The following is a 25,059-nucleotide window of genomic DNA, read 5'->3' as shown; positions in this document are numbered from 1 at the left end:
CAAATTTTCGTAATTGACGCAACTTTTGGCGGTGATGAAAATCAATTATTCACATTTGATTGAGGTCACAGAACTCAAATTTGACAAAAAAAAATACGAAAAAAAGTTTGTTTTTTTAAATACACACATTTGACTATTTGTTTTTTTTTTCTTTGATTTTTTTTGTTGTTTTCATTTGGATTTTTTCTTTCAGTCCTATTATAGAAAAACACCTTCAAATTTCATGCATTAATTGTAAGTGTATATGAAAACGTGTTCGGTAATAAACTCTGTAATACAAAGCAAATGCTGCTGATGCTGTCTCCCTTAAATCCCTGGAATAACACGGCGCAAAATTGTATGGCAATGATTCTCCACACCAACCTACCTAGTCGATCAAGTACGGACTGTCCAAGGCACCCAGACCAGCGGCCACGCCACCCTCGTTGGCACTGGACAGCTTTGTCCGCAACATGTGGCCCACCTGCTTGTTGTACACGACGTTGTCCTTGGTTCTACAATGTACACAGTTTTAATTGATGAGTTCATAAAAAATCCAGATTTCGCTCACCCAATGATGGCTCCAAAGATGCCCAGCTCAGACACGAGGTTCACAATCTCCGGGGGCATCTTACCGCCCGGTCGAACCATGTAACCCTTCGACAGTGGCGGGAAGATTCGCTCCATCAGAATCCACGCGGACCGCTCGTCGTCGTTCATTTTCTCCAGCGCTCCGGGAATGTCCTCGCCGTACACGTTATTGCCGCCGCCTTCACGCTGGGGCTTCAGCACGTACCGTTCCGGATTTTCCAGCGCCCGCCGAACCGCTTCGTCTCCTTCCTCGTTCTTGTCCAGCGGGTACAGTCCGGTGAAGATCTCCTTGATGGTATCGATCTTGTGATCGTCCGCGATGAAGCGCTTCAGGATGCCGGGCTTGGCCAGGGCTTGCTGGACTTTCTTGGTACCGGCCAGGTGGTACTGAATCGACGGACACTTGATGGCCTTGGACCGTTCCATCAACAGTCGGGCGGACCACTCGTTCGGCCCGTAGTAGTGACCGGGTTCGTACCCAGCACGGAAATAAATCACCGTCACCTCCTGTCCATCGATCAGCAGTTCTCCGTCTGGACCAAGTTTACCTCCGTTGAAGATCTGCGTCAGCGTACGCCGGATGACCTGCACGAAGGGGTACGTCTCGCGGATGTAGAACTCGTGAAAGCGCTGATCGCAGATATTGTAGGTTACGTCCTCGATCACGAATAGGATCACCGCTTTCGGGCGGTCCTGAATCTTCCAGGCCTCGACCATGGCGTCGCAAAGACCGGACAAGGCGCGATTCTCCGGAAGCTGCTCAGAAAAGTGTGTTCAGTTTATACATTCAATGAAAATATCCTGGTGATTCATACTAACATTTACCAGCTTATTCATCTGGCCTAGTTCCTTCAAAATGTAGCTTCAAAGAGAGTGGATTGTTCAAGTATAAAACGAGAGCAAAATTATAGTTATTAAATTTGAGGCAGTAGTATGGAAGAGTTCAAACTTTCCGACGAAGAGATAGAACAAAAGATCAACATGCTAATTTTTAAATAAAACGAAGATATTTACTTGGGATCTACGCAATCGAGCAGGTTCCTGAAAAATCAGCGTATTTAAATTTCTAATGCATAAGTTATCTGGCATGACACGCAAACCTATTTGGCATAATTTATTTATTTTTACTTTTAGGTACTAATAATGTTTGCAGCAGGGAGGCTAGAGCTGGAGTATATGGGAATCGTTGTGAGAGCCAGAGTCACCAAAATTTCAGAAGTCCATGTCGGAATCAGAGCCGTCGAATTTTTCGACCGCTATCTTCAATTGAAAAAAATCCAAATTCCTTTAGAGCAATTTTGGGATTTGAGCTCAATAATCCCAAACAAAACAAAGTGTTTTTTTCCGAGAACTGCGGATTAATGTGTGTGGACTGTGTTTACAAAATCAAAATTATGTATTGGCACGTTTTTTTTCAGTACATTTTTCTGTTATTGGCCACTGATGTTAACAACAACAAATCCGACAATCTCAAAAACAACATTCATGTACAGGAATGTTATTGCCGGCTGCTCGGGATAGCAATCATCTCAATTTTCCGCTCACATTTCAAATACATAGTGCCATGAACAAAGCCTTGGCGTGAGACGTAACGCTCCCCCATCCCCTCGTGATCTTCATTCTGACATGGCGGGCGCCGTTGGTGGCTAGAGTTACGGTCCTCTTCAGCAAGTAAGAGACAACCATAGGCGATTGCTGAAGCTACAAAATTCGTTTATATCTACTAAAGTTAAATTGTGTTGATAAAGCTGCTTTACAATGTATGAACAAACGATTGATGCAAAATAGATTAAGGTTTTTTTTAATGTGTACAATAGGTGCATGCCAAATAAAAAATATAAAGAAATACTAAACTGCTGATTTCTCGTGGAACCGCTCGCTGGCTTTGTGCTACAAACAATAACAGTTTCCACACCATAGTAATCCGGAGTAGTAGCAGTAGTAGCAAGGCTCTGAAAGGTTAAGAAATCTCAAAGGATCTAGCATTCAGTTTAATTCCAATTTGCCAATCAATAAATGTTTATGAAATTGAGGTCTCTTCTAGGGAAAATGTAGCATTGTGCATTTTTCACCAACGTGCGCATACAGGAATAAGCTTTTAAGGAAAACATTTGTGCTCTGGTTTAAAAACGTGTAAATTAGAACGACATTGGATAGTTTGTTAGTCAACGCTAAGGGGCTACAATTTCAGTTATTTGAAGATACATGTTAACCAAACGTTACATTAATATCACAAACAATAACCCAAAAACTGCCTACGGCCACAGAAGAACTCAGAGAGATTAACACAAAAGTGGTATTCCAATAGGTAGCTTAGCAATCGCTAACAAACCAAGAAAAAATCATAAACAAAAAACTAAACAAAAAATAAAATAAAAACCCAAGTAACTATTTGAAGGAGGTAGGAAAGCGGATATACCTATGCATCGGTGTCATAAAGGTCGAGATGCCGCCAAAACTGGAGGCGATCGTGTTGATTTCCACCTGCTTAATGGCGTTCGATTCGAGAAAGTTTGCCAGATAGTCAGACCGGAGTAAAGCTAGCGAGCACGGCTGGAACGAAGGGGGGAAGGACGATCGATCGATGTTTGATGGCTGAGTGTGTGTGTGTGTGTGTTGATAGTAGTTGTTTCTCAGGGTGTGATTACGATCAAATCAGTTGCGCCAAAAATGATATTTGAATCATTTTCCACAACTATTCTTTTTATAATCCGATCTGACGCCCTAAAGATTTAATATTGCAGATTGCGAATTGATTTGCCAAGATGGTTGACTAACAACTAATTGTGTCTAGACTAGAAAACCATGCAGTACCACGTAATGTTATTATTAGTTCTTAACTAATTGATGTAACCAATGAGATCAATGTCCAAATCAAATCAATGCGAAGAATTGCAATGATCTATCATCGCTACTAAGAACTGTTCAATTTTGAGAAAAAAAGTTTTATATTTGAATTGGATGAAGCTTTTTCCGAAAAAAGTTCTGATTTAAAATGTTTTAGGTGTAATATAAATAATACTCAAATTATGCGACAAAAAGCATGGTTGTGTGCGCATATATCAAATCATGCAATAATAGACAAATAGGAGAAAACTGATTGAACATAACAAAAATATGAAAATATTTATATTAATATTACAGCATAAATAAAATGTTAGTAAATGAAACAATATACCAATAAACTGCTCTTGATATTATAAAATGTTATAATTTTGTGCGGAATATTAGGTAACTCAAATCACCTGTAGCAATTTATTGGGACAGCTCACGATTGATATGTATTGATCTCTAGAATAAAGATTAACATGTCACATAATTTTAGAAGCTTCGATTCGAATGACTATTCAATACGATAATTTATTTTAAAAAGGTATGGAAATATCTGGTCCAAAACAACACGTGTAGGATCTTTTAACCAATGGTAGAGCCGAAACACATTTTTCACAACTTATCACTATTTTAAGCACTATTTCATAACTTATTGTTCAGAACCATGAAATCTGATGACTTTGGAACAATTCTGACTATTGTTTTCAAAAAATAATTGCTCTTTTTCAGTAATGGACCCTTTTCCCTATGGTAGACCCGGGTCCAAAAAGCAAAGCAATCCACTTTAACGACCCCGGGTCTTTTGAGCTATGTTGCAAGTTTCTGATCCAGTTTCTGCGGGTCCACTATAGGCAAATTGATATGTTTAACATCCAATTTAACTAATATCTGATGTTTTGACGCATGGTGTCAGTCTATGGATAGATATATTGATTCAAAGGCGGCTTTTGATAACTTTTTTTTATAAGTTTTGGCTTAAGGGGTTACATACATGTAGACAATCACAAAATTTCATATTACAGAAAATTTATTGAATCCACTAAATAGATGATTTTCAATCACTCCTGAAAGTTTCATGAAGATATTTCATGATTAAACAGAGTTAGAGACGATTTTAAGCTCAACATTTTGCCGTGCGCAAAGCGGACTGTCAAACTTTCTGAGCGTTTTTCTCGAAACACCGAGTTGATTTACGGGTGCCACGATATCTCGAGATGGGATGGACCAAATTGGCTGAAATTCAGGGTGAAGGCTCTCAAGATATATTCCGTGTGCATGACGAAGCCCGATTTTAAAATTTTGCTTTTTAAAAAAATACAAAAATCAAAAATTGACGATTTTTTATATAAAAAACACAAAAATATTTTTATATTTTTTTGTAAATAATCTTTTTGAAAATCGGCCTTCGTCATGCACACAGGACTGGTTTAACGAGTCTTTACCAAAATTTTGAGCCGATTTGGTCAAGGCAGTTTTGAGACATCGTGGCACCCGTTTTTTGAAACTGCTAACTTCAAATAGCTATATCTCGGAAATTAAACAGCCAAATGTTTTCAAATTTGTTTTGATAATAGATGAAAATGCATATATTAATGCTCTGAAAACAGATTATAAATAAAACTAAGTGTGTGCTGACACCAACCTCTGACTGTTTTGTCGATTTACATGTATGTAACCCCTTAAACAACGTAAAACGATATTGATTTTTAAATACATTTTTTTCACAAAAAAGTCATTTTGATACAAATTGTTCCACAGTTAGTTAAATAGTTTGCCAAAACAAAACAATGGATTGCCATCCAAAAAAGTTAAATTTGTGTTTTATAATACGAAAATATCATATAAAACCTCAATTACGATGTTTCAGTGTAGTATAAAAACAATAGTTTTGTTTTATTGTCAATTCTTACGACTTCAGGAATTTTTGAACTTTAAAGAACGAAAAGTTATATTTATATTTATGTTTGAAGAAATATATAACCCAAATGCACAGTTTTCTTCATTTTTATTTATTAGTTAAATTCACAGGGGTCCAATATTGGAAAAGATATTTTTTTTAGTTCCTATATTGGACCCAATTATTTTGCTCAAAATTTGGAAGTTTCTGTTTGTACTTATGTAAAGTTCATCAAATTAACATTATCTCGATTTACTGAAGTGAAATAAAGTGTCAAAAAATGATTGGATAGTTAATTTTATCATAAAAGAGTAATGATGTTTTGTTGTGAAAGCCATGGCTGATTTCAGAAGTCAAGCACAAAACGCTTATTTTTGCAAAAAAGTACAAGTAAATGTCAACATTGTTTTGGGTAATGCTAATTAAAAGTTTTCTATTAAAATACCCACTTGAAAGTGTGTGTTTTTTTTTTTTTGCATTTTTAATCAAAAAACCTTCACACGGTCCACTATAGGAAAGAAGTCCAATAATATACCCTACTTTGAATTAAAAAAACAAATGTTTAGACAGGGCCGAATGGTTTTTATGGTGAATTAGGGTGGTTCGTCGCTCTTGCATACAATTAAAATTGCATGCAATATGTAGGAGAACCGAACAACACTAACTCTTCGTACACATTTTGTAGGAAAACCATTCGGCCCTGTCTAAATATTTTTGAAAAATTCAAAGCACACGTGTTTCTTGGGACTCCAAAGTTCATGCTTCCCCGCGAGGTGAGCCTGCGTAGATGTTTTTTTAATCGGTGTTTAATTGAAAAGTGATTATTTTGCATAGTATGGATTTTATAAATAAAAAAGTAAGCTTGTGAAAAACTTATTCTGGTCAAATAAAACATGAGATAAAAGAAATTCGTGTAGCAATGTAGTAATCAACGTTAAATAAAAAAATAAAAATGTATTAACGGTGTGTGTTAGCTACTTTGGTGAAAGTATCCAATCGTAATGTAAACTGAACCGACAACGAGGACTACAAAACATGCACATTTATTGTTTGAACAAAATTTGGAAAACAAACTATACACAGTACTTTTGGGGAGGAAAAAGCTAACATGCTGTTAAATTGGTGAATTATACGCAAACAATACGTAACTGCGCCAGATATAGAGCACGAGAGTGAGCGAGATAGAGAGAGAGAGAGAGAGAGTCAATTTCACAAACATTTATATCCTTTTGAGTTTGAGATCAGATCATCTGGCTTGAAAAAATATCCGTTACGAAAGGTAAACCAATCCGTTAATAGAATAAAGATTATCGCTGCTTGGTTGACCTGAAAGGTTGAACTGACTTTGAACACGCTATGAGTGACATGCAATTTTTGAGGATATCGATCAAGTTTTGAGCAAATGATGAGTTAAGAGGATGTATTAACGAAGATGTTTTTTTTAATGAGAAAACCTTAAATGTGGTAAACTTTTTTCCAAGTGAGTGTAATGAGGGAAGGGAAGACACCAGGGGCGGTAGAAATAAATGTAACAATAATGAGATAAGAAAAAAAGAACGATAATAAAAGGCCATAGCGCTAAAAACCTTTGGACCACCCTGCTCGCGGGACCCAGATGGCCGAAGCCGGAAGCAATGCAATTGATTTCCACCTGCTTCCAGCAGCAGTACGGCTTGGCACGACTGCACTGCACTTGACACGAGTTCTCGCATTTGGTCTCCAGCATCAAATCGGATCGTAAAAGGCCCAGCGAAATCGGCTGAATCGAAGGGGGGGATGGAGATGTTGGTGGTTGTGGTCGAATTTTGAGTGATCAATTTTGGATTGATTAGAATTGCAATTATCGCGAGTAGTTTAAGAGTGTGATTTACGAGTGATTGATGGAGGATTTCTTGGCAAACGAGTTTTGTGTGATGATTTTCATCTCGTACTTGTCGTGTTAAAATATGAGTGGTGCAAGTAGGGGTGATAAATCAAAACCTCAAATACCTGGGAGATTCCTTCCTTGAGTACGGTTTCGTAAATTTCAAACAGACTTCCGGTGAAGGCGTCCACCTTGATTGTATACTTAAGCGTATCCCGCAGGAACTCCTCATCGTGGGCGACCGAATGCATCAGCTCGTTTAGCGTGGTTTGCAGCGCCACAGCCTTTTCAAACTCCTTGCGTGGGAAAGAGCTGGGCGTCAGAATGAACGGAGCAAACTGGAAGAAAACACGTGATTCATGAGTTCATTTGTTGGTTGTTTGCTATCATACGGTTATCTATGTGGAATATAGCAGAGGACGCTATCAAGCGAGTCACCGTGACAGTGCTGAATCGTGTACAGTGGGTTGATGATGTTATCACACGATATATCAGTTACACAGAAAAAAATGGTAATATTCATCAGGAAATGGTGACAGATTTTGTGATGATTTTGATGAATTTTCATCAGGTCATATTTTTACACATAATTACATATTTTTTAGGTAAAAAAAGAGATAATATTCAACCTACCAAATTTTCAACCTTTCAAAATTAAACTTTTTTTGTTGTGTATGCACACTGGTGATAAAATAAGGAAATTACCGGATTATTTAATTTTTTCATGCTATCGTTGAAGTAGTTAGAATACTGAAGTCAACAACATTCACTAAAATGGTTACTCCGGCATTATCGTATACATATATCTGCATTTTTTCAATTTTTCGTGAAAGTATACATGATTCTCGTAAAACTACAAATAAACTCTAATCTGATGAAAATGCATAATTTACATGCAAAGTATATAAGATATCAACATCTTTTGCTAGATCTTTTACAAATATGTTTAATGTTTATGCCTTTATAAAAAAAACAGTGTAGCTATCAAATTAAATATCATTGAAACAATAAATTTGGCAAACAAACATTAAATTTCCATTTCTCATTATTCAATATTTCTGAAGTATTTTAAAAAAACGTCCTATGAACTATTTTCTTTCATATGTTTATAGGACCTTTTCAAAATTTAACTTTAGATTTGTTCAAAGTATGTTTTAAAAAAAAAGTGTGATTTTTTTTCAACATATCTGATGTCCAAACACTATATCAGATATCAATTTTCTTGGATGGCCCACCACTGTTTCCACCTTCCATGCATCAGCGGTTAAACCTTTATAAAACAGCAAGTTCTGCTTTTCTTCAGTTCTGCAATCTAAGATCGTCAGCTGCTCAAGCGTCATGCTCATGAAACAAAGTGAAGATTCAGTGAATTCAGTTAAAAGGTGATGTTGATACCACGTCTTTAAAATCTTCGTTCAATAAAATCTGAAGGGCAGATTATGTTATGGTATCAAATTTTGGTATTTACGTGTCGTTGAAAAAATGTTCAAAAATTCAATTGAAGCTTTTAATTTTATTCCGAAAGATATTGCCTCAGCCCACTGCACAACCAATGTTTACTATACGCAGCCGGCACTCAGCGGTGCTACGTGCTTACATAACCACACGCAATCACAACATCTCTGGCCTTGGCTAAACGTCAAAACTTCGACTATGTTCTCGCGTGCACCACAATTCAAAGCAACTAAAGCCCACAAACCTGCAGCGCGTCCGGGTTAAAATCCGCCTTGGACCGCATGGCCGCCCCGTGCATGATGGCCCAGTCCTTGGCCTTCTCGACGACCTCCAGCAGGCGGGCCTCGTCCAGGGGCAGTGGAATGCACGACTCCAGTATCGGAACTTCCGTCGATGGGGATGTCATTTTTCTTAATGTTTCTTCTTGTAATGAGCTCAGCACGTCTATTTCGGATCTACGCAGCGGACTAACTGGGACCAGCTATATTACTAAACTATGGGTGCGATATGACCCAACGCGATGGACAGAATACTGACGATTGATAAGAACAACAAACCCGAAAACACGACCTCTCTTGTTCACCGCCCGGAATGAACTGACTGAAGGCGAAGAGATAAGTGGGTTATTTACTCTGTTGAGTTTTTGGTGGAGAGACCAACGCAATGTTGAACTCTTTATTTGTGGTAACTAAACGTGTTTTTGAAGCTACTCGTTAAACACAGAAATGATTATACTTATTGACGAAGCAAACTTCACTATAACATTTTATGAACTCGATTTTTCGTATGCAGTTAAAACATGTGATGAGTAAGCGAGAAAATGTAACAATATCTGCGTGAATGAATGCGAACGTTCATTCGATTTGGTGGTCAACTTCACCAACACATGTTTGAAGCATTTTAGGTTCGGTAGGGTAATTAGAAGATGTTGAATGCTTCATGTTTTTTTTTAATTCAATTCTTATTGATAATTTTTTAGGCCAATATACAGTCATCCCTCATATTCGGAACAGTTTACAGATCGGCCAATGTTCGAAAAATCATAGAAAATCGATAATTGAACATAATGACTTGCTTTTACCAGCATGTGAAAGCTTTTGTTGCGATCTTTCGTTTGATGTATTGACCGGCTATAATTTTTTACGTTTTATAGCAAGTTTTCAAAGAAAATTTTGACCCTTGAATTCCACAAATTCGGAACACTTTTTTCTTACGGATGTAAACAAACTTTGATTCTCTCCAGGAGTACTTATTTTCTACAAAATAATGATTTTCTAACTGGAACCTCAAGCTTAGTAATGTTTTATGAATGGTTTTTAACTTTTTTGTGAAAATATCTGTTAAATTCAGGTGTTCCACAATTGTGGGAGGCACAATAACATCCCTCAATTATGGAACAGGCAATTTGGTAGCAGTGTTTTGCAGCTCTGAATAAAATAGTCTCGAAATGCATTTTTTTGTTTATTTGTTTATTGTAAAAAATATCATTTGACTACTTATGGTCTATATGATTCGGCTTATAAAAACTAGCGACGACACCGACACATATCCAGGTTTTTAAGCGAAGATGGCGTTCGAATGTTGAACGTCCGAAATGTCAAAATCGCGCAGTAGCACCAACGTTAGAAAAAAAATGCTTCTGTCATGCCATGGCACACTTTTTTCGTAATGTTGGTACCACTGCGTAATTTTGACAATTCGGGCGTTCACCATTCGAACGCCATTTTTGCTTAAAAAGCTGGATACATTAAAACTGACTAGAATACCAGAGTCGAGCACGTTGTTGAAACATGGAAGTGGAAATGTTAGGACGATAGAGTTGAGAAAAAACATTAAAACGACTACACATAAATCGAATCGGCTCATGTTGTCCATAGTTGGTGTTGCGACGTGCGAGCTGCAGGTATGGACGTTGGCGGAGCGGCCTTTCGGGAGCGTAAACTTGGATCTGCGCTAGGATCCAGGGACTGTCGATTTCGCCAGCCAGCACTTTGGCAACGAACGATGCTTGTGAGATGTGCCGCCTTTTTTCAAGTGTGTCCAACCGCAGGATTCGGCAACGTTCCTCGTACGGACTCCAACCAGCAGGATTGTGCGCACGGCGAAGGGCAAGTCGAGTAAATTTTCTTTGGACTGATTCGATCTTGGCTGTCCAAGTGCTTTGGTATGGACACCAGACAACAGAGCAGAACTCGAGGATGGATCTTACCAGCGCGCAGTACAGGGAGCGCAGACATGCAACATCCCGGAAGTCCTCAGCGATCCTGAAGATGAATCCCAGCTGACGGTTGGCTCTGGACACGATGTCATGGCGATGGCTGGTGAAACTGAGTTTGCAGTCCAGAGTAACTCCAAGATCACGTACTTGGGTCACCCGCGCTAGAGTGCTTCCCGCGATGGCGTAGTCAAAGATCACAGGCTTCAGTTTTCGATGGAAAGAGATGGCGTTGCATTTGTCAATGCTGATCGTCAGGAAGTTACGCAAGCACCACTCGTTGAAACGATCCAGCTGTCTCTGCAGAGTTGAACAGTCCAAAACGCTCCTTTTTTTTTTTTTTGTTGCCCAATGGGCATTGGGTTAAGTTCACTGCGACCACCTGAGAAGGCTATCTTTTGTGATGTACCCTGGTTACTGTCCATACTACAAATTACTCGTATCCATTGGATCGGAAGACGAGGGGTTATTTTGCAGACATGGTTTATCCCAATTCGGCGCAATACAGTCGATGAACTGTATGACCTTCTTGGGATGGGTGTGGTGCCATACATTGTACGGCGTAAGAAGTTGCGATCCAAGGAACCGCAGCCTTCGAGACACAAGTGCTCCGCAGAAGCAGAGTAAATGTGCCGAGCTTTCCAGCTCAGTTAAACAAAAACGACAGAGGTTGTTAGGCCACCTGCCGATTTTGTGCAGGTGATATCTGGCAGGACAATGTCCTGTTAGAAGCCCTGCGAGTATTCGTAGTTCCCTACGGTTTAAGCCAAGAAGTTTCCTGGCAATTGAAGGACTTGGAGTGATAAAAGTTTTAGCTTGTCTCAATCCTCGCATCTCGCCCCAGATTGAAGCGATTTGCGATTGTCCCCAATTAGTTATTTCTTGCTTCACGGCACTTTTTGAGATTCCAAGGAACGGCTCGGGACCCACGAAGATGTTTGATGAGCCTTGTCTGGCAAGTTCATCAGCCATTTCGTTGCCTTCAATGCCGCAGTGCCCTGGGACCCAAAACAGCATCACTCTGTTATGCCGAGAAGCAAGTTCCCTTAGGGAAGCGACGCACTCTTAAACAAGTTTGGATTCGCATTTAGAGGATTTTAATGCCAATAGTGCAGCTTGGCTATCCGAGAAAATACCGATTTTTGCGTGTCTATAATTTCTCATAATACACGTCCTCGCACAGATGTGTATGGCATACACTTATGCTTGAAAAACGGTAGGCCACTTTCCCATAGATATGGTTTCCCTGGTTCGAGGACCGAAGACTCCAGCTCCAGTAGAAGTGCCCATTTTTGAACCATCCGTAAAGAAACGAATAGTTCCTTCTGGAAGTGTAGGTCCTCCATTACTCCACATTTGGCGATTTGTTTCAATCACCTCATATGGAATGTCCATGTTGGGCCTCGCCTCCATGCAGTCCGAGACTGAAGTTGCAAGGGGGGAAATGTCACAAGCCTTCACGATCCGCGAGTGACCCGTTCCATCTCCTTCCACCCAGTTGTTACACCGTTGTAGTCGTAGAGCGCCAAGCGCTGCCTCCTGCTTCACATGTAAATGTAAAGGCAGAATGCATAGCATGGCTTCCATGGCCGCGGTGGGGGTTGTTTTCATTGCACTCGTTACAGAGAGACATGCCAGTCGTTGGAGCTTGGTCAGCTTCGACTGACATGTCTTCTGTTCAGTCTTCGGCCACCAAACGGTCGACGCATAGGTTACCCTAGGTCGAGCGATGGTGGTGTAAGACCAGAATGCAAGTTTTGGTTTAAGGCCCCAGGTTTTGCCGAGCATTTTGTTGCACGCCCAGATAGCAGTAGTTGCCTTCTTTACCGCATAGTCCAGATGTGCATTCCAGTTCAGCTTTTTGTCAAGGATTACTCCTAGATATTTGACCTCGGAACTGAAGGTCAGTTGGGTTCCTTTCAAGGTAGGCGGCCTAAGGTCGTGTTTCCTCCTGTTAGTAAACGGGATTATCACGGTTTTGTTGGGGTTTATCGTCAGCCCTTCCTGCTCACACCACGACATGGTGCAGTTTAGAGCTGACTGTAGACGGTCCGATAACGTTCCGTCGTACTTCCCCCGGATGATTAAGACTACGTCGTCAGCATATCCAATGACTTCGTAGCCAAGTAGTGTGAGTTTTCTTAGAAGGCTATCTACCACCAGCAGCCAAAGCAAAGGAGATAGTACTCCCCCTTGCGGACAGCCTTTGGCTGCTGTTATTGTGATAGATGTGTCTCCTAGCGATGCTGAAATCTCTCTGCTCGTAAGCATAGCATGAATCCAGCTCGCAGTTGTTCCATCGACGTTCCTCGACCGGAGCGCTTCATTGATGGCTGTGTACGAAGTGTTATCGAAAGCGCCCTGAATATCAAGAAAAGCACAAAGTGCAGATTCTTTATATTTCAGTGCGTTCTCGATACGTGACACTAACGTGTGTAGGGCAGTTTCGGTCGATTTGCCCGCTTGGTATGCATATTGGTGTTTATGCAAAGGGAAGTCCTTCAAGAACTTCGCCCGGATGTGGTTGTCCGTGATTTTCTCCATAAGCTTGAGCAGCGTTGCTGTCAGGCTTATGGGTCTGAAGGCTTTTGGCGTCGTGGGATCACTTCTGCCGGCCTTAGGTATGAAGATCACCTTGACTTTGCGCCAGCTTCGAGGGATGTAGCCCAGGGTGAAGCTGGCTCGAAGTAGGTTGATCAGCTCAGTCATTATGGTGTCGGCTGCTTTTTGGAGAAAGATTGGAAGGATGCCATCGGGTCCCGCAGCCTTCAGTGGTTCAAACGTGCCGAGGGCCCATTTGATTGAAGACTGATTGAACATTCGACGGGCTAGTTGGACTGACTCTCTTGATGGTCGACACCATGCGCCATCTGCAGTCCGGATACTAGCAGCATCCTCCTCTCTTTCAGTTGATTCTGGAAAGTGCATACTCATGAGTACTTGCAGTGTTTCCTTGTTTGTGACAGTGAGAGTGCCTTGCTCGTCTCTCACCTGTCCTAGACCGTTAGAATGGTCTTTCGACAACGCCTTTTGGAGTCGGGTTGCTTCAGACATCGAGCTTATGTCTATAAAACTTGTTAACTACTGCAGAGACGGATCGGTTTTGGAAATAAAAGTCTTCTTGTTCGTATGATGTTCCAAATGGAAAAAGGGACTCGACACACGGTCGTAGCTTTATTTATAGTTTCATTACATTTGTTTGTATTCGTGAGCTCCAATTGCTAAAACGTCAAACTGACAATTAAGCCTAAATGTCGAGGGATATGACAATTCCTCCCTCTTTTAATAGAAGAATATAATAATGACAAAAAAAAACTAATTCAGCGAAATGTACAGTTCATTAGATTTTTCAAATCAAGATGTAACAACAAGATCAAAAGTTAATTATATAATTAGAAAGAACAATTTTTTTTTAATGTTCACTATTAACACGGACGAACGGACATGACTCCAGGAACAACTTTTCTTCAAATTTCTGAAGCAAACTATCATTTGCGCCATCTACATTCACGTTGTCGAAGTAGCATCGCGGAATTACGCATGATTTCTCAAAATGTCTTATGCAATAATTAATTAAAACATTTAGCATTGGTATGGTTCTAGTAACAGTTATTTTGACATTAAGTTTGTCTTTATGATTTTATGTAATTTATCATGGATACTTAAATTGCAAAAAATTGTTAGAAATTGTATTTTTAATATAAATTCATACGACCATTTCAAAAAGTGCCCATGAATTTGCATCATCAGCTGGCGTTGTTTACGTTTTAAACCATGTGGCGCGAAGATTTTGACATAAGCGATCTCGCTTGCGCAGGTTTTCGCCTTGAAGAAGTAAAAGAAAACCTGCTTCACTTTTTGAAACCCCGTGTCATGTCCGTTCGTCCGTGCTATTAATTAAGAATAAACAAATTCTGAATTCTTCGCCGGCTTACGAAGCCGCTTCGATCTTCTAGGATAGCTGTCAGGCAATTTCGCCGTTCCAGCGTCACGTTTTCTTCTCTTTGATCCGGTCGAGACAGGCTCCGGGAAACCCCGGAACAAACCGCTCCCACCGTATCCGGTTCCCAACATGTTCTCGTCCAAATTCAGCATTTCTACGTCCACATCGACCATTGCCGCGCTCGGCGTAGACTTTTCGAACGGCGTCATCAGGTTCGGCCGCTCGCCTTGTTGCTGGTAATGTGGTTTAAGCTGATCGCGATGCGCTAACCACGCCGCGCTTCCAGCCGACACCGACCACGTGCCCGGCCTTTGCCAGCTTTTGCTAGTACTCCACAAGTGGAATGGACACCTAACCTCAAAATCCACACGAGGCTCGAAATTTCCCGAACCGGTCCTCCGTAGCTCCGCAAGATCACAACCAAACCACCACGTCGAGCAGCAATTGCCGGCCCTGGTCAAAAACGCCCTGCCGCAACACAGCAAAATCCAGCCGAAATTCTCCCACCGGTCGAAATATCCAGCACCCGGAACTTCCCGGAAGATTTGCGCTCTCGGTCCCGTCGGCTACGTCACAGCACTGTGACATCCTCGGTTCTATAATAAAACACCTATTTACTTTTTATCCATAACCAAAACGGGAGCCAACCATTCCATCTTTATTCCACTCACCATGACACCCACACTGACAACTCTGCACTCTCAATCCCTTATACCCAAAACTCAGCACACTCTAAACCAGAATGCCACATCTTCCCCTTTGACTAAAACAAACTAGCATGTTCCTTTTTTTATATTCAACGGTATAACCACACGATCTCTTTCAGAGATAAAAACTCCTCTCAACTTAGTCTAAATATCTACTTGGGCGTTTAGTCTCCCTGACGTTACGGCGCTTCGACACAGGTTGCTCCTCATCCGAATCCTTTCCGTCTGATGCCGCCGGAATGGCAACGCCTACGCTGCGACTGCCGATTTCCTCCTCTTTCTCCGGTTCTTCTTCCCCCTCCAGCTCAGCTGAAATGAAACAAAAGAGAAAAAAAAAACGAGAAAAAAAAAATGGATTAAACCATTTCAACTAAAAACCACAACAACCATGTCTAAGTAAACACTTAACATGAACAACATGAAATTCAGACTTACTACTTTGCCGCCTGATGAACTTCTTCAAGCATTTAGCGTTGCGATCGTAAGTCTTTCCTGTAGTCAAATCAGTGACCGTTACTCGACCAGCTCCGGTTATCGCCACCACTTTGTGCAACGCATTTCTATACTGGGTATCCGCCTTGTCCCGCTTTGTTTGAGCAACCAAAACTGTGTCACCGATCGCTAAATCTAAACCAGACGCTTTACGTTTGATATCCTCTCTGGAATTCCGGTCGAATTTCGACGTCCGGTCTCGGTCCCGCAGCTCATCATCGATCAGCTGGCAGCGCTCAGTTCTCACGTCTGGAAGAAGGCCTCTCACCACTCGACCGAACATTAACTCGGCCGGTGGGACTTTTGTCACCTGGTGCGGCCACGTGTTGTAAGCTGACACATATTCTGCTAACGCTTCCTTCCAACACTTCTTACCTAGCTTTGCAATCGCTGAGATTTTATTTATACCCTGCATACTCCGTTCAACTAAACCATTCTCAGTCGGGTTCAGCGGCGTACTGTGAATCAGTTTCACACCCCACACCCTTTGCAGCCATGTTTTCAATTCAACACTGCTAAATGGTGGTCCGTTGTCCGCCTTCAGGGTCTTGGGAATGTAGTAAGTGTTAAAAATTTTCTTGAGCGCCCTTTTAACAGCCTCTGCATCAGTCCTTTCCATTGGTAACGCTACCAAAAATCGCGAGTAGTTATCCGTGAGGACCAGCGCTTTCCAGCTGTTGATGTCGGACGCCGATGAGAAATCCATCGACACGTAATCCCACGGATTAGCAGGAAGATCGGTCAACGTAATCGGCAGCGTATTGTTTGTTTTGGTAACCAATTGACACTCCGGACAACTGCGAACAAAATCTTCTATCTCCCGGTCCATACCCAGCCACCACAGCCCCTGTCTCAAAAAATTTTTCATCGTTGACATACCCGGGTGGCCTAGGTGGGCCACACGTATCGCGCGAGACCGCAACACAATAGGCAGCACGATCTTCTCCTGCTTCATTAGCAGTCCATTTTGCATGAACAAATCACGATGGAAAGCTTGATATTTTATGATCTCCGCTGGCCATTTTTCGTCCTTTTCCAACCAATCGATCAATGTAAGTAGCTCGCTGTCCTTCAATAACTCCTCCTTCACTTCCGATGACGTCATCGCCAGCAAATGTTCATTGATAGCCCCTGGGTCTGCTGTGACCAAGCACAACTCGTGCGGTTCTCTGTTTAAACCAAACTGAGGTTCGTCGCGCCTAGCGCATATCCGGGAAGCCGCGTCAGCAATGTTGTTTGTGCCCGACACGTGTTCAAATTCGAAATGGAAGTGATCCATTCGCAGCAACCAACCTTCAGCTCTCGACAAAATCCGCTTCCCGACGTCCTTGCCCTTAACCTTCGTCATAAACATCAATGCTTCGCTGTCGCACCTCAACGTAAACCACCTTCCTAGAAGATAATACGCAAACCTTTCCATTGCCCAGATTATCGCCAGCGCTTCACGGTGTAACTGCGGATAACGACACTCAGCAACCGTTAGACTTTTCGACGCGCAAGCAATAATCCGCCGCTCCTCCCCGTCGCTCGCCTGTTGTGTCAGCACTCCAGCTATTCCCCAGGGTGATGCATCGGTGTACAGCACAGTTGGATCGTTCTCATTGAAAAATCCACGTTTAACCAAATCGTTCTCTGCAGCATCCTTCAGTGCCTCAAATGCTGCTTGCCGCTCCTCACTCCACTCAAACTTCGCTTCCGTAGACAGAAGCTCCCGAAGCGGCTTCGTTTTATGAGCGAAATTAGGGATAAATGGACTTATAAAAGTCATCATCCCCAAGAAACTCCGCAACTCCGAGGTATTCCTGGGACGTTGAAACAGCCTAATGTCCGAAATTTTCTTGTCCGTAGGTAGAATTCCACTACCATCAATGGTGAATCCCAAAAACTCAACTGATTGCTGATCGTACACGGATTTGTCCTCGTTTATAGTGAGATTGTTTCCTTCTAGAGTTTCTTTGACCACGGCCACGTTCGCCCGCAGCTCCTCCAGCGTCCTTCCATACACCAGAATATCGTCGAGGTACACAATTATGTTCTTGCACTTGCTCATCAGCTTCTCCATCGAGCGCTGGAACAGCTCCGGGGCATTGGCGAGTCCAAAAGGTAACCTCGTGAAACGCATCAGACCGTTTGCCGTCATGAACGTGGTGAAATGACGCACACACTCGTCCAGCTCAATGTGAAAATAAGCATCACGAAGGTCCAATTTGGAAAAGTACATCGTACCGTTTGGAATCTCTGCCCAAATCTTCTCCAGCGATGGCATGGGGTACGGCTCTCTAATGATCGCTTTGTTTACAGCTCTGTAATCGACCACAATCCGGAAATCATTCGTACCCTTCGGCACCAAAACCAACGGTGACACATGCGTGATGACGTCATCCTCCTTGTCTGCTCTCTCTATAATATTTCTGATCTCCATTGCTCGAAGCCTTTCGTTGGTGGCGTTTTCGAACGCCTTCGGAATGTTATAGCGAATAATCTGCCTCGGCGTTACAGATTCGTCCACCTTGAATTTGACAGGGGCCAGCTTAACCTTCGGGAACTCCGAGACATCCGCATTCACGCTGTATACACCTTCATTTTGCACCCCAGTAGACTGCGTCTCTCCTTCGCTCAGAGGTCCCAACCGTATCAATCCCAGCTCTTGGGAAGTGCCAAAACCGAGCAAAGACAACTCCGTGCCCCGGACAACGAAGAACTTAGTTAACTTGAAGGGTTGACTGTGACCCGCCACGCCCGTGTACGCTCTGAACGAGCACTCGACTTCTAGAGGACTCTGATTTGCATAAGCTCTCAACACCTCCTGCGGATGGACCTCCACCTCATGTAGGACAGATCTACAACAAGTCTTTAGCGCATTCCAAACGCCCACCGTGACAGTGTTCACAGTGGCTCCGGTATCCACTAGAAAACGCACCCTCTCCGTCCCGATCGTACAGTACACGAAACGTGGATCATTCGAAACTGGTGGAGCCTCATGACCTTTAGCGAGCAACTACATTAAAAAAAAGACAAACAAAACAAACAAAAAAATTATTTTAAACCCAAACCCTTTAATTCATGTTCTATGTTTGAATTCAACAGCATCATTTATTGTCTGTTTATCTATGATGTCTCTATCCACAGATTAGGGCTTATCAGTATCTACCTGGTTAATCCGCTGAGCCTCTTCCTTAACCGACTCCGGATAGGAACGGCGGTCGCGTGGTCCTTTCTGCTCTTGCTTCGGATTTTTGCAGAACTCGGCAAAATGGCCCCAAAAGCCGCAGTTCCAGCACTTCACCCGGAAAGCCGCGCAATCGTTTGGACCGTGCATTCGGCCGCACCTGGAGCAGCTAGCCACGGACATTTTCTCCCAGGCTTCTCGCCGCATCGGCCAGTCGCGGTACCTTCCCTGGCCGCCCGAGTAGTTCCTGACTTGGCGACCCGAATCATGACGAGCACGTTCCGCCTTCGGTTTACCCACACGAACCGCGTTGACCACTTTGAACCTCTCCTCCTCTTGGTGTAGACCCGAACCTTGGCCTAGTTTTTCATTCTGTTGCTGCTTGGCAGCCTCAGCCGCCTCCCGTCTTATCTCGTCCAAATGCTTGCCGTGACTGATGATCTTTTGCAGATCGTTACCCAGCATGCCCGAAGACTCGTACAGCTTGCTCGAAATCACCGGGATAGATCGTCGCAATAATGCTTGCAAAAACTCCTCTTCTCTCTGTTTACCCTCGAAGTCACAATACTTGGCTTGAAACTCCAGCCGGAGAATCCAATCGTCGAACGGTTCATTCTCGCTCATCTTCATCTCTCTGAACTTCATACGTTCCTTCGCAGGGTCGCAAATCTGGTTGAAGTACCTGTGAGATTAATCAACACGAACGTAAATTTCAGATTCTGGGTATTCTAGCTTCAATAATCACTAGTCACCTATTGAGTGCATCCACCGTTTCCCAGAATACGTCATACGAGTCTGGGCCGATCAACTTTTGCTGCATTTCGATGATCCCAAGTAGAAATTCGCCGGCGAAAATCTTCATGCCGGTTAGCCGCGTGGACGCCTCGACCGGCGCCTTGCACGAAACAATCCGAAGGAATTGATCCCTGAACCGGACCCACTCCGCTTTCCTGTTGTTCGGCAGCAGCGAGCCATCGAATGGCTTTAAAGGCCACGAGCCCGATAGCCACTCGGCCTCCCGGGATCGAACGGGTGGGTCTCCGACTTCCTGCGCTCCCGAGGCAGGCCGCAAAACCTCGACGTCAGATTCGTCAGACGACAGATCGGTCTCGATCCACTTGCCACTCATGTCCTAACATAAAAATAAGAATTTCCCCAATTTCAACAAACACCTTGCGTGCTATTCAGATAATTTACCTTGAATTTCGCGAATCTCAACCGAATCACGCAAAAACAACAAAAACCGTTTTGAAAAAAAAGAATCAACAAAAATGCTTCACTGGACTTTTCAAGCACGCGGGTAGCAACTGAATGCTTTTATTTTTGTGATGCCTCAACGATGAATGGCCCGAACACAGCCTTTTCCCTCACTCTCTGACAAATGACAAATTTTTTGTCTCGTTTCCGAACCGGAAGAAGGCTGCAAACTTTGCCACAACACAATCGACGAACGAAAATAAAAACTGCCTCGCCGCCTCGACTGTCATGTCGACTTACTCGATCAAGTATAACAGCAGTGCAGCCAGTATCTCTTATTTATTTTTATTTTCAACTTTCTGGTTTATCACTATAATCCAACCATTTTTTTTTCCGCAAATTGTTGAAAATTTTCTCTACCGTCGCAAGCAATTTACTTCTAACTGGCAATGGACTTTATCCTGCTCAGCGATAAAACAACAGCTGGTAATGGACTTTATCCTGCTCAGCAACTGGTATTGGTCTTCACCTACTCAGTCAGTAAAACAAATACTTTCAACTGGCAATGGACTTTATCCTGCTCAGTGATAAAACAACAGCTGGTAATGGACTTTATCCTGCTCAGCAACTGGTATTGGTCTTCACCTACTCAGTCAGTAAAACAAATACTTTCAACTGGCAATGGACTTTATCCTGCTCAGTGATACAAAAAAAAAACAACAGCTGGCAACGGTCTTAACCTGCTCAGCAAATCATGCAACTGGCAATGGACTTCCTCCTGCTCAGTATCGAGAAATTAAAAAGAGAGATGTGAGCCGGTAACATGGAGTGAAACTTTCGCAAGTGTTATGGAAAACTTCACAGCAGCTTGACAGAAAGTTTAACTCCATGTTGCACTTTTAATTTCTCGATTCAATTTAAATATTTGATCTGTTTAGCCTTACTCAAACCGCTCTACTGGCAACACTTCCTAAAAAAAATCTCCGCAACACACTAATGCGTTGACTCCCGTCTTTCCTTCATCCTTTCTTTCTGTTTTTTTTCTTTGACGCTACCTTCAATTTTATTCCACCATACTTACAAATGCACTACACTTATTTTTAAAACAACCAATTTATCATTGTCATGGCAGGATCGCCAATGTGACATCCTCGGTTCTATAATAAAACACCTATTTACTTTTTATCCATAACCAAAACGGGAGCCAACCATTCCATCTTTATTCCACTCACCATGACACCCACACTGACAACTCTGCACTCTCAATCCCTTATACCCAAAACTCAGCACACTCTAAACCAGAATGCCACAAGCACCTGCCGTCAAACGGAATCCACCGACCAGCGAGATCTGCACACACACACCCGGCGTCACCGCAGGTTAAACAAAATGGCTGCTGCTTACGCCGCCGCACGAGGTTTCCAACCAGCAAATATTCCGCTTCCTCCTGCTCGATTATACGACCAATTCACGCACCTTACCGTCCACGCACGTAATTGTTCCGATCAGCCGCGCTGTTCTTGTTTCCCCGTCGCCAGTTATAAAACTTGTTAACTACTGCAGAGACGGATCGGTTTTGGAAATAAAAGTCTTCTTGTTCGTATGATGTTCCAAATGGAAAAAGGGACTCGACACACGGTCGTAGCTTTATTTATAGTTTCATTACATTTGTTTGTATTCGTGAGCTCCAATTGCTAAAACGTCAAACTGACAATTAAGCCTAAATGTCGAGGGATATGACAATGTCCTCGCAGAAATTGGCCAGGCTAGTTTTTTTGGCCCTCCTCAGCTCCGCGTTGTACTTCGTTAGGGCTGCTTTGTAGGCATCCCATTCAGAAGTGAGCTTTGCTCGGTTGAAAAGCCTTCGTGCCTCCTTACGGAGGTTGCTCAGGCTTTCGCTCCACCACGGTACGTCCCGACAGATTTCCCTCACCTTTTTTGGGCAGCTTGCCTGATAGGCAGCCGTGACTCTGTGTTGGAGAATATCCGCTGCATTGTCCAATTCTTCGGGTGTTCGTATCCGTGGAGGGGCATGTGGTTTGGACCGGGAAAGGTGACCTCGGAAGGCATTCCAGTCCGTGTCGGATGGGTCACGAAACGTTTCCCTTTTCAGTTGACTGGCTTCTATGTCGAAGACAATCTGTCTGTGATCAGATAGACTAGCTTCTTCAGAGACATGCCAGTTTTTTATTTTGTCTGCGAAAGCAGCACTACACAGAGTGAGGTCCAAAACCTCCTGTCTTGCGACAGTAACAAAAGTAGGTTCATTGCCCTTATTGCATACATTGACATCATGCGACGACAGGTATTCAAGAAGGTACTCACCTCTTTCGTTGACGTCTGTGCTTCCCCATATGGTGTGGTGGGCGTTCGCGTCGCAACCGATGAGGAACGGTTTGTTGACAGCCCTGCAGTAACGCACAAGTGCGTCCACCCGGGAAGTAAGCGGATGCAACGACCACCTCCTGCTTTCCTCTGGTCGTTGGAACCGTTAGCGTTACAGCTACGATGTCACGCTGGGTAAATTCTGTAATGAGAGAATACTTGATATCTCTGCGTAGCAGAATTGCAGATCTTGGGGATGTCTGCGAGTTGCAGTAAATTAACTTACTGTCTGGACTAGTAAGTCCGCGTATTTTTTTGTGGTTTACCCACGGTTCCTGGATGAGAGCAACTCCCAGTTGCTCTTTTGTGAACCTTCTGCTAAGCACACTTGATGCGCCCTTAGCGTGATGAAGGTTCACTTGGATGCAGCGGATGCTGCTCATTGTCCAGGGGGTGTGCCGCCTTCTGCCCGTTGTCCATTGGACTCGAGCGTCGGTTGACGGATTCCGACGGCTGTGTCGCCGATGTATGAGGACCCAGGATCCTCGTGTAAGCTCCCCAAGGCTTGCAAGCTTGGGGTTACGGGTTTGCTTCCTTTGCCCTTGAGGGGTTTCTGAGCGTTGCTGGTTCCAGGCGGTTGGGGCTTTGAACCGCGAGCGGTTTTTGGCTCCGTACCCGTTGCAGCATCGGTGCTAGAGGCGATTGGTTTTTGCTTTTGGGCGTGGGGGTTGGGCTTAACCGCGTTTGCTTTCGCAGATGGTCGTTGCTTGCCCCCCTTGTTGCCTTTTTGCTGTACCGTTCCACCTTTCGCGGGATTGCTCGTTTGAGCAACAGAATTTCCTCTTTTGGCGGTGGATGCGCCCCCGGTCACCTTGCGCAAGCGAACCTTGCTGAACTTGAAGTTCAGGTGGGAGTTGTTGGCAGCGATGGTCTCTGCTGACTTCTCATCTACCTCCAGCAGCAGTTCCACCGTCTTGGCAATCACTTTCCTTTTGATTACCCGCCAGGATTTGGTGCTGAGACCGATATTTTGATTCTCCATAAGCTGGAGAATGCGTAGAGTGGAGTCGTTGCAGCTGTCGAAGACGTACGCCGTAAAGGAATGCAGCTTCGGCAGATCTGTGACCTCGATGGCTTTTAGAGAAGCACCTTCCCACGGGATGAGTGAGGTGATAGTCTCTTTCAGCCAGGACGCAGTGCAAGCGTCTCCGCACGCAAGTATCAGGTACCCCTGTTTGAACTCGCAGCTGCGGAAGTTAGGCCTGACCACCGGATTGACGAGATTGCCTATCATTGTAATCAGCGCCTCCTTGACCACTACGAGTTGCTCCATAGAGAGCCGTGTTTCGGGATAACCCACGGTGGTGATGGCAACGCTCCTTACAACTGTGAATATTTTCACGTCATCTGCGTAGAACAGCCGACATCCTCCGGCTAGCAGCAGTGCCAATTCATTGACGAACAGGATAAACAGTAGGGGCCCTAAGTTACTGCCTTGGGGAACGCCAGACAGACTGGTGAATATGTCCGATTCAGAGTTCCCAATCCTGACACGCATAACCCGGTCAGTGAGGTAGGACTTCAACCAGCGAATGAGATTAGCAGAAACTCCAAGTACTTCCAGTCGTTTCAGAAGAACTCCGTGGTCGACTCGATCGAAAGCAGCCTTGAGGTCTGTATACACAGCGTCGACTTGCGCTCCGGCATCCATTTCCTGAAGGCAATGAGACACGAATTGGGCCAGATTCGTGGCAACCGAACGTTTCGGAATAAATCCATGCTGGTCTGTGGAGATGTAGTGTTTACAGCTCTCAAACAGGACACTGTTTATGAGGATTTCAAAAACCTTGGAGCAGGCCGAGAGGGAGGTGACTCCACGATAGTTCTTGATGCTACTTTTGGCACCCTTTTTGTGGACTGGAAACATAAAAGAGCGTTTCCACTTAGCCGGGAAGGTACTTTGACATAAAGAAAGGTTGAAGAGGATAGAAAGAGGCAATAGGAGAACATCTGAACAACGTTTGATGACAGAGGAAGGAATGCCGTCGGGGCCGGCCGAGTAGGACAGTTTGAGTTTGTCAATAGCGGCAGTAACTTGGCCATTCCCAACCTCCGTAAAGGAACATTCGAATGCGTTGGCTGGAGTATTCCGTGTTGCCGCCATGATTTACGCCTCCGAAGCAGGTCTAGAGTTGAACGCGTCCTTAAAGTGGGCTGCAAAAAGCGCGCATTTTTCCTCGGGAGTAGTAGCAACAACATCGTTCAGGTACAACGTAGGTGGCAGGCCGTCCGTTTTTCTTTTCGAGTTTACAAACGACCAGAAATTTTTCGGATTTTTCCGGAGATCGTGCTGCGTCCTAATAACATATCGGTTTTTTTTAACTTCTTATTTA

At 43.4% G+C, this 25,059-nt stretch overlaps 2 protein-coding genes across 4 annotated transcripts; both read right to left on the bottom strand.

Annotated features, from left to right (window-relative positions):
• Positions 1 to 219: 219 nt before the first annotated feature.
• LOC120417757 (glutathione synthetase-like) lies at positions 220 to 9,401 on the bottom strand. 3 transcript variants are annotated; one of them, XM_039579916.2, is made up of 6 exons: positions 8,863 to 9,302; positions 7,289 to 7,501; positions 6,886 to 7,058; positions 1,390 to 1,432; positions 551 to 1,326; positions 220 to 494 (listed from the first exon to the last, which is right to left on the bottom strand). In XM_039579916.2, exons 1-6 carry the CDS (start codon positions 9,022 to 9,024, stop codon positions 368 to 370), a joined length of 1,494 nt encoding a protein of 497 aa, XP_039435850.1. In that variant the 5' UTR covers positions 9,025 to 9,302; the 3' UTR covers positions 220 to 367. The 3 variants fall into 3 exon arrangements, with proteins under 3 accessions (XP_039435850.1, XP_039435851.1, XP_039435852.1); XM_039579917.2 differs by lacking the exon at positions 6,886 to 7,058 and adding an exon at positions 2,990 to 3,123 and having other exon boundaries at positions 8,863 to 9,241; XM_039579918.2 differs by lacking the exons at positions 220 to 494; positions 551 to 1,326; positions 1,390 to 1,432 and having other exon boundaries at positions 6,157 to 7,058; positions 8,863 to 9,401.
• A 5,988-nt stretch (positions 9,402 to 15,389) lies between these two features.
• On the bottom strand, positions 15,390 to 22,084 carry LOC120417780 (uncharacterized protein K02A2.6-like). The gene is made up of 5 exons (XM_039579936.2): positions 20,342 to 22,084; positions 19,897 to 20,276; positions 19,127 to 19,826; positions 15,919 to 18,973; positions 15,390 to 15,792 (listed from the first exon to the last, which is right to left on the bottom strand). Exons 2-5 carry the CDS (start codon positions 20,271 to 20,273, stop codon positions 15,623 to 15,625), a joined length of 4,302 nt encoding a protein of 1,433 aa, XP_039435870.1. The 5' UTR covers positions 20,274 to 20,276; positions 20,342 to 22,084; the 3' UTR covers positions 15,390 to 15,622.
• Between the last annotated feature and the right edge of the window lie 2,975 nt (positions 22,085 to 25,059).

The sequence above is a fragment of the Culex pipiens genome, chromosome 1 (assembly GCF_016801865.2).
Source record: "Culex pipiens pallens isolate TS chromosome 1, TS_CPP_V2, whole genome shotgun sequence".
Classification (NCBI taxonomy): Eukaryota; Metazoa; Arthropoda; class Insecta; order Diptera; family Culicidae; genus Culex; species Culex pipiens.
Note: the sequence above shows the minus strand (reverse complement) of the source record. Positions and strands in the feature narration are given on the sequence as shown.

Excerpts from the sequence above, each read along its gene's own strand:
- LOC120417757 (XM_039579916.2), bottom strand. The coding sequence starts at position 9,024 with ATGACATCCCCATCGACGGAAGTTCCGATACTGGAGTCGTGCATTCCA. Across the intron at positions 7,059-7,288 it reads TCAAGGAAGGAATCTCCCAG|CCGATTTCGCTGGGCCTTTT; the intron begins GTATTTGAGGTT and ends CCTTCGATTCAG. Across the intron at positions 1,327-1,389 it reads AGATGAATAAGCTGGTAAAT|CTTCCGGAGAATCGCGCCTT; the intron begins GTTAGTATGAAT and ends TTTTCTGAGCAG.
- LOC120417780 (XM_039579936.2), bottom strand. The coding sequence starts at position 20,273 with ATGAGTGGCAAGTGGATCGAGACCGATCTGTCGTCTGACGAATCTGAC. Across the intron at positions 19,827-19,896 it reads ACGGTGGATGCACTCAATAG|GTACTTCAACCAGATTTGCG; the intron begins GTGACTAGTGAT and ends TTAATCTCACAG. Across the intron at positions 15,793-15,918 it reads GTTCATCAGGCGGCAAAGTA|CTGAGCTGGAGGGGGAAGAA; the intron begins GTAAGTCTGAAT and ends GTTTCATTTCAG.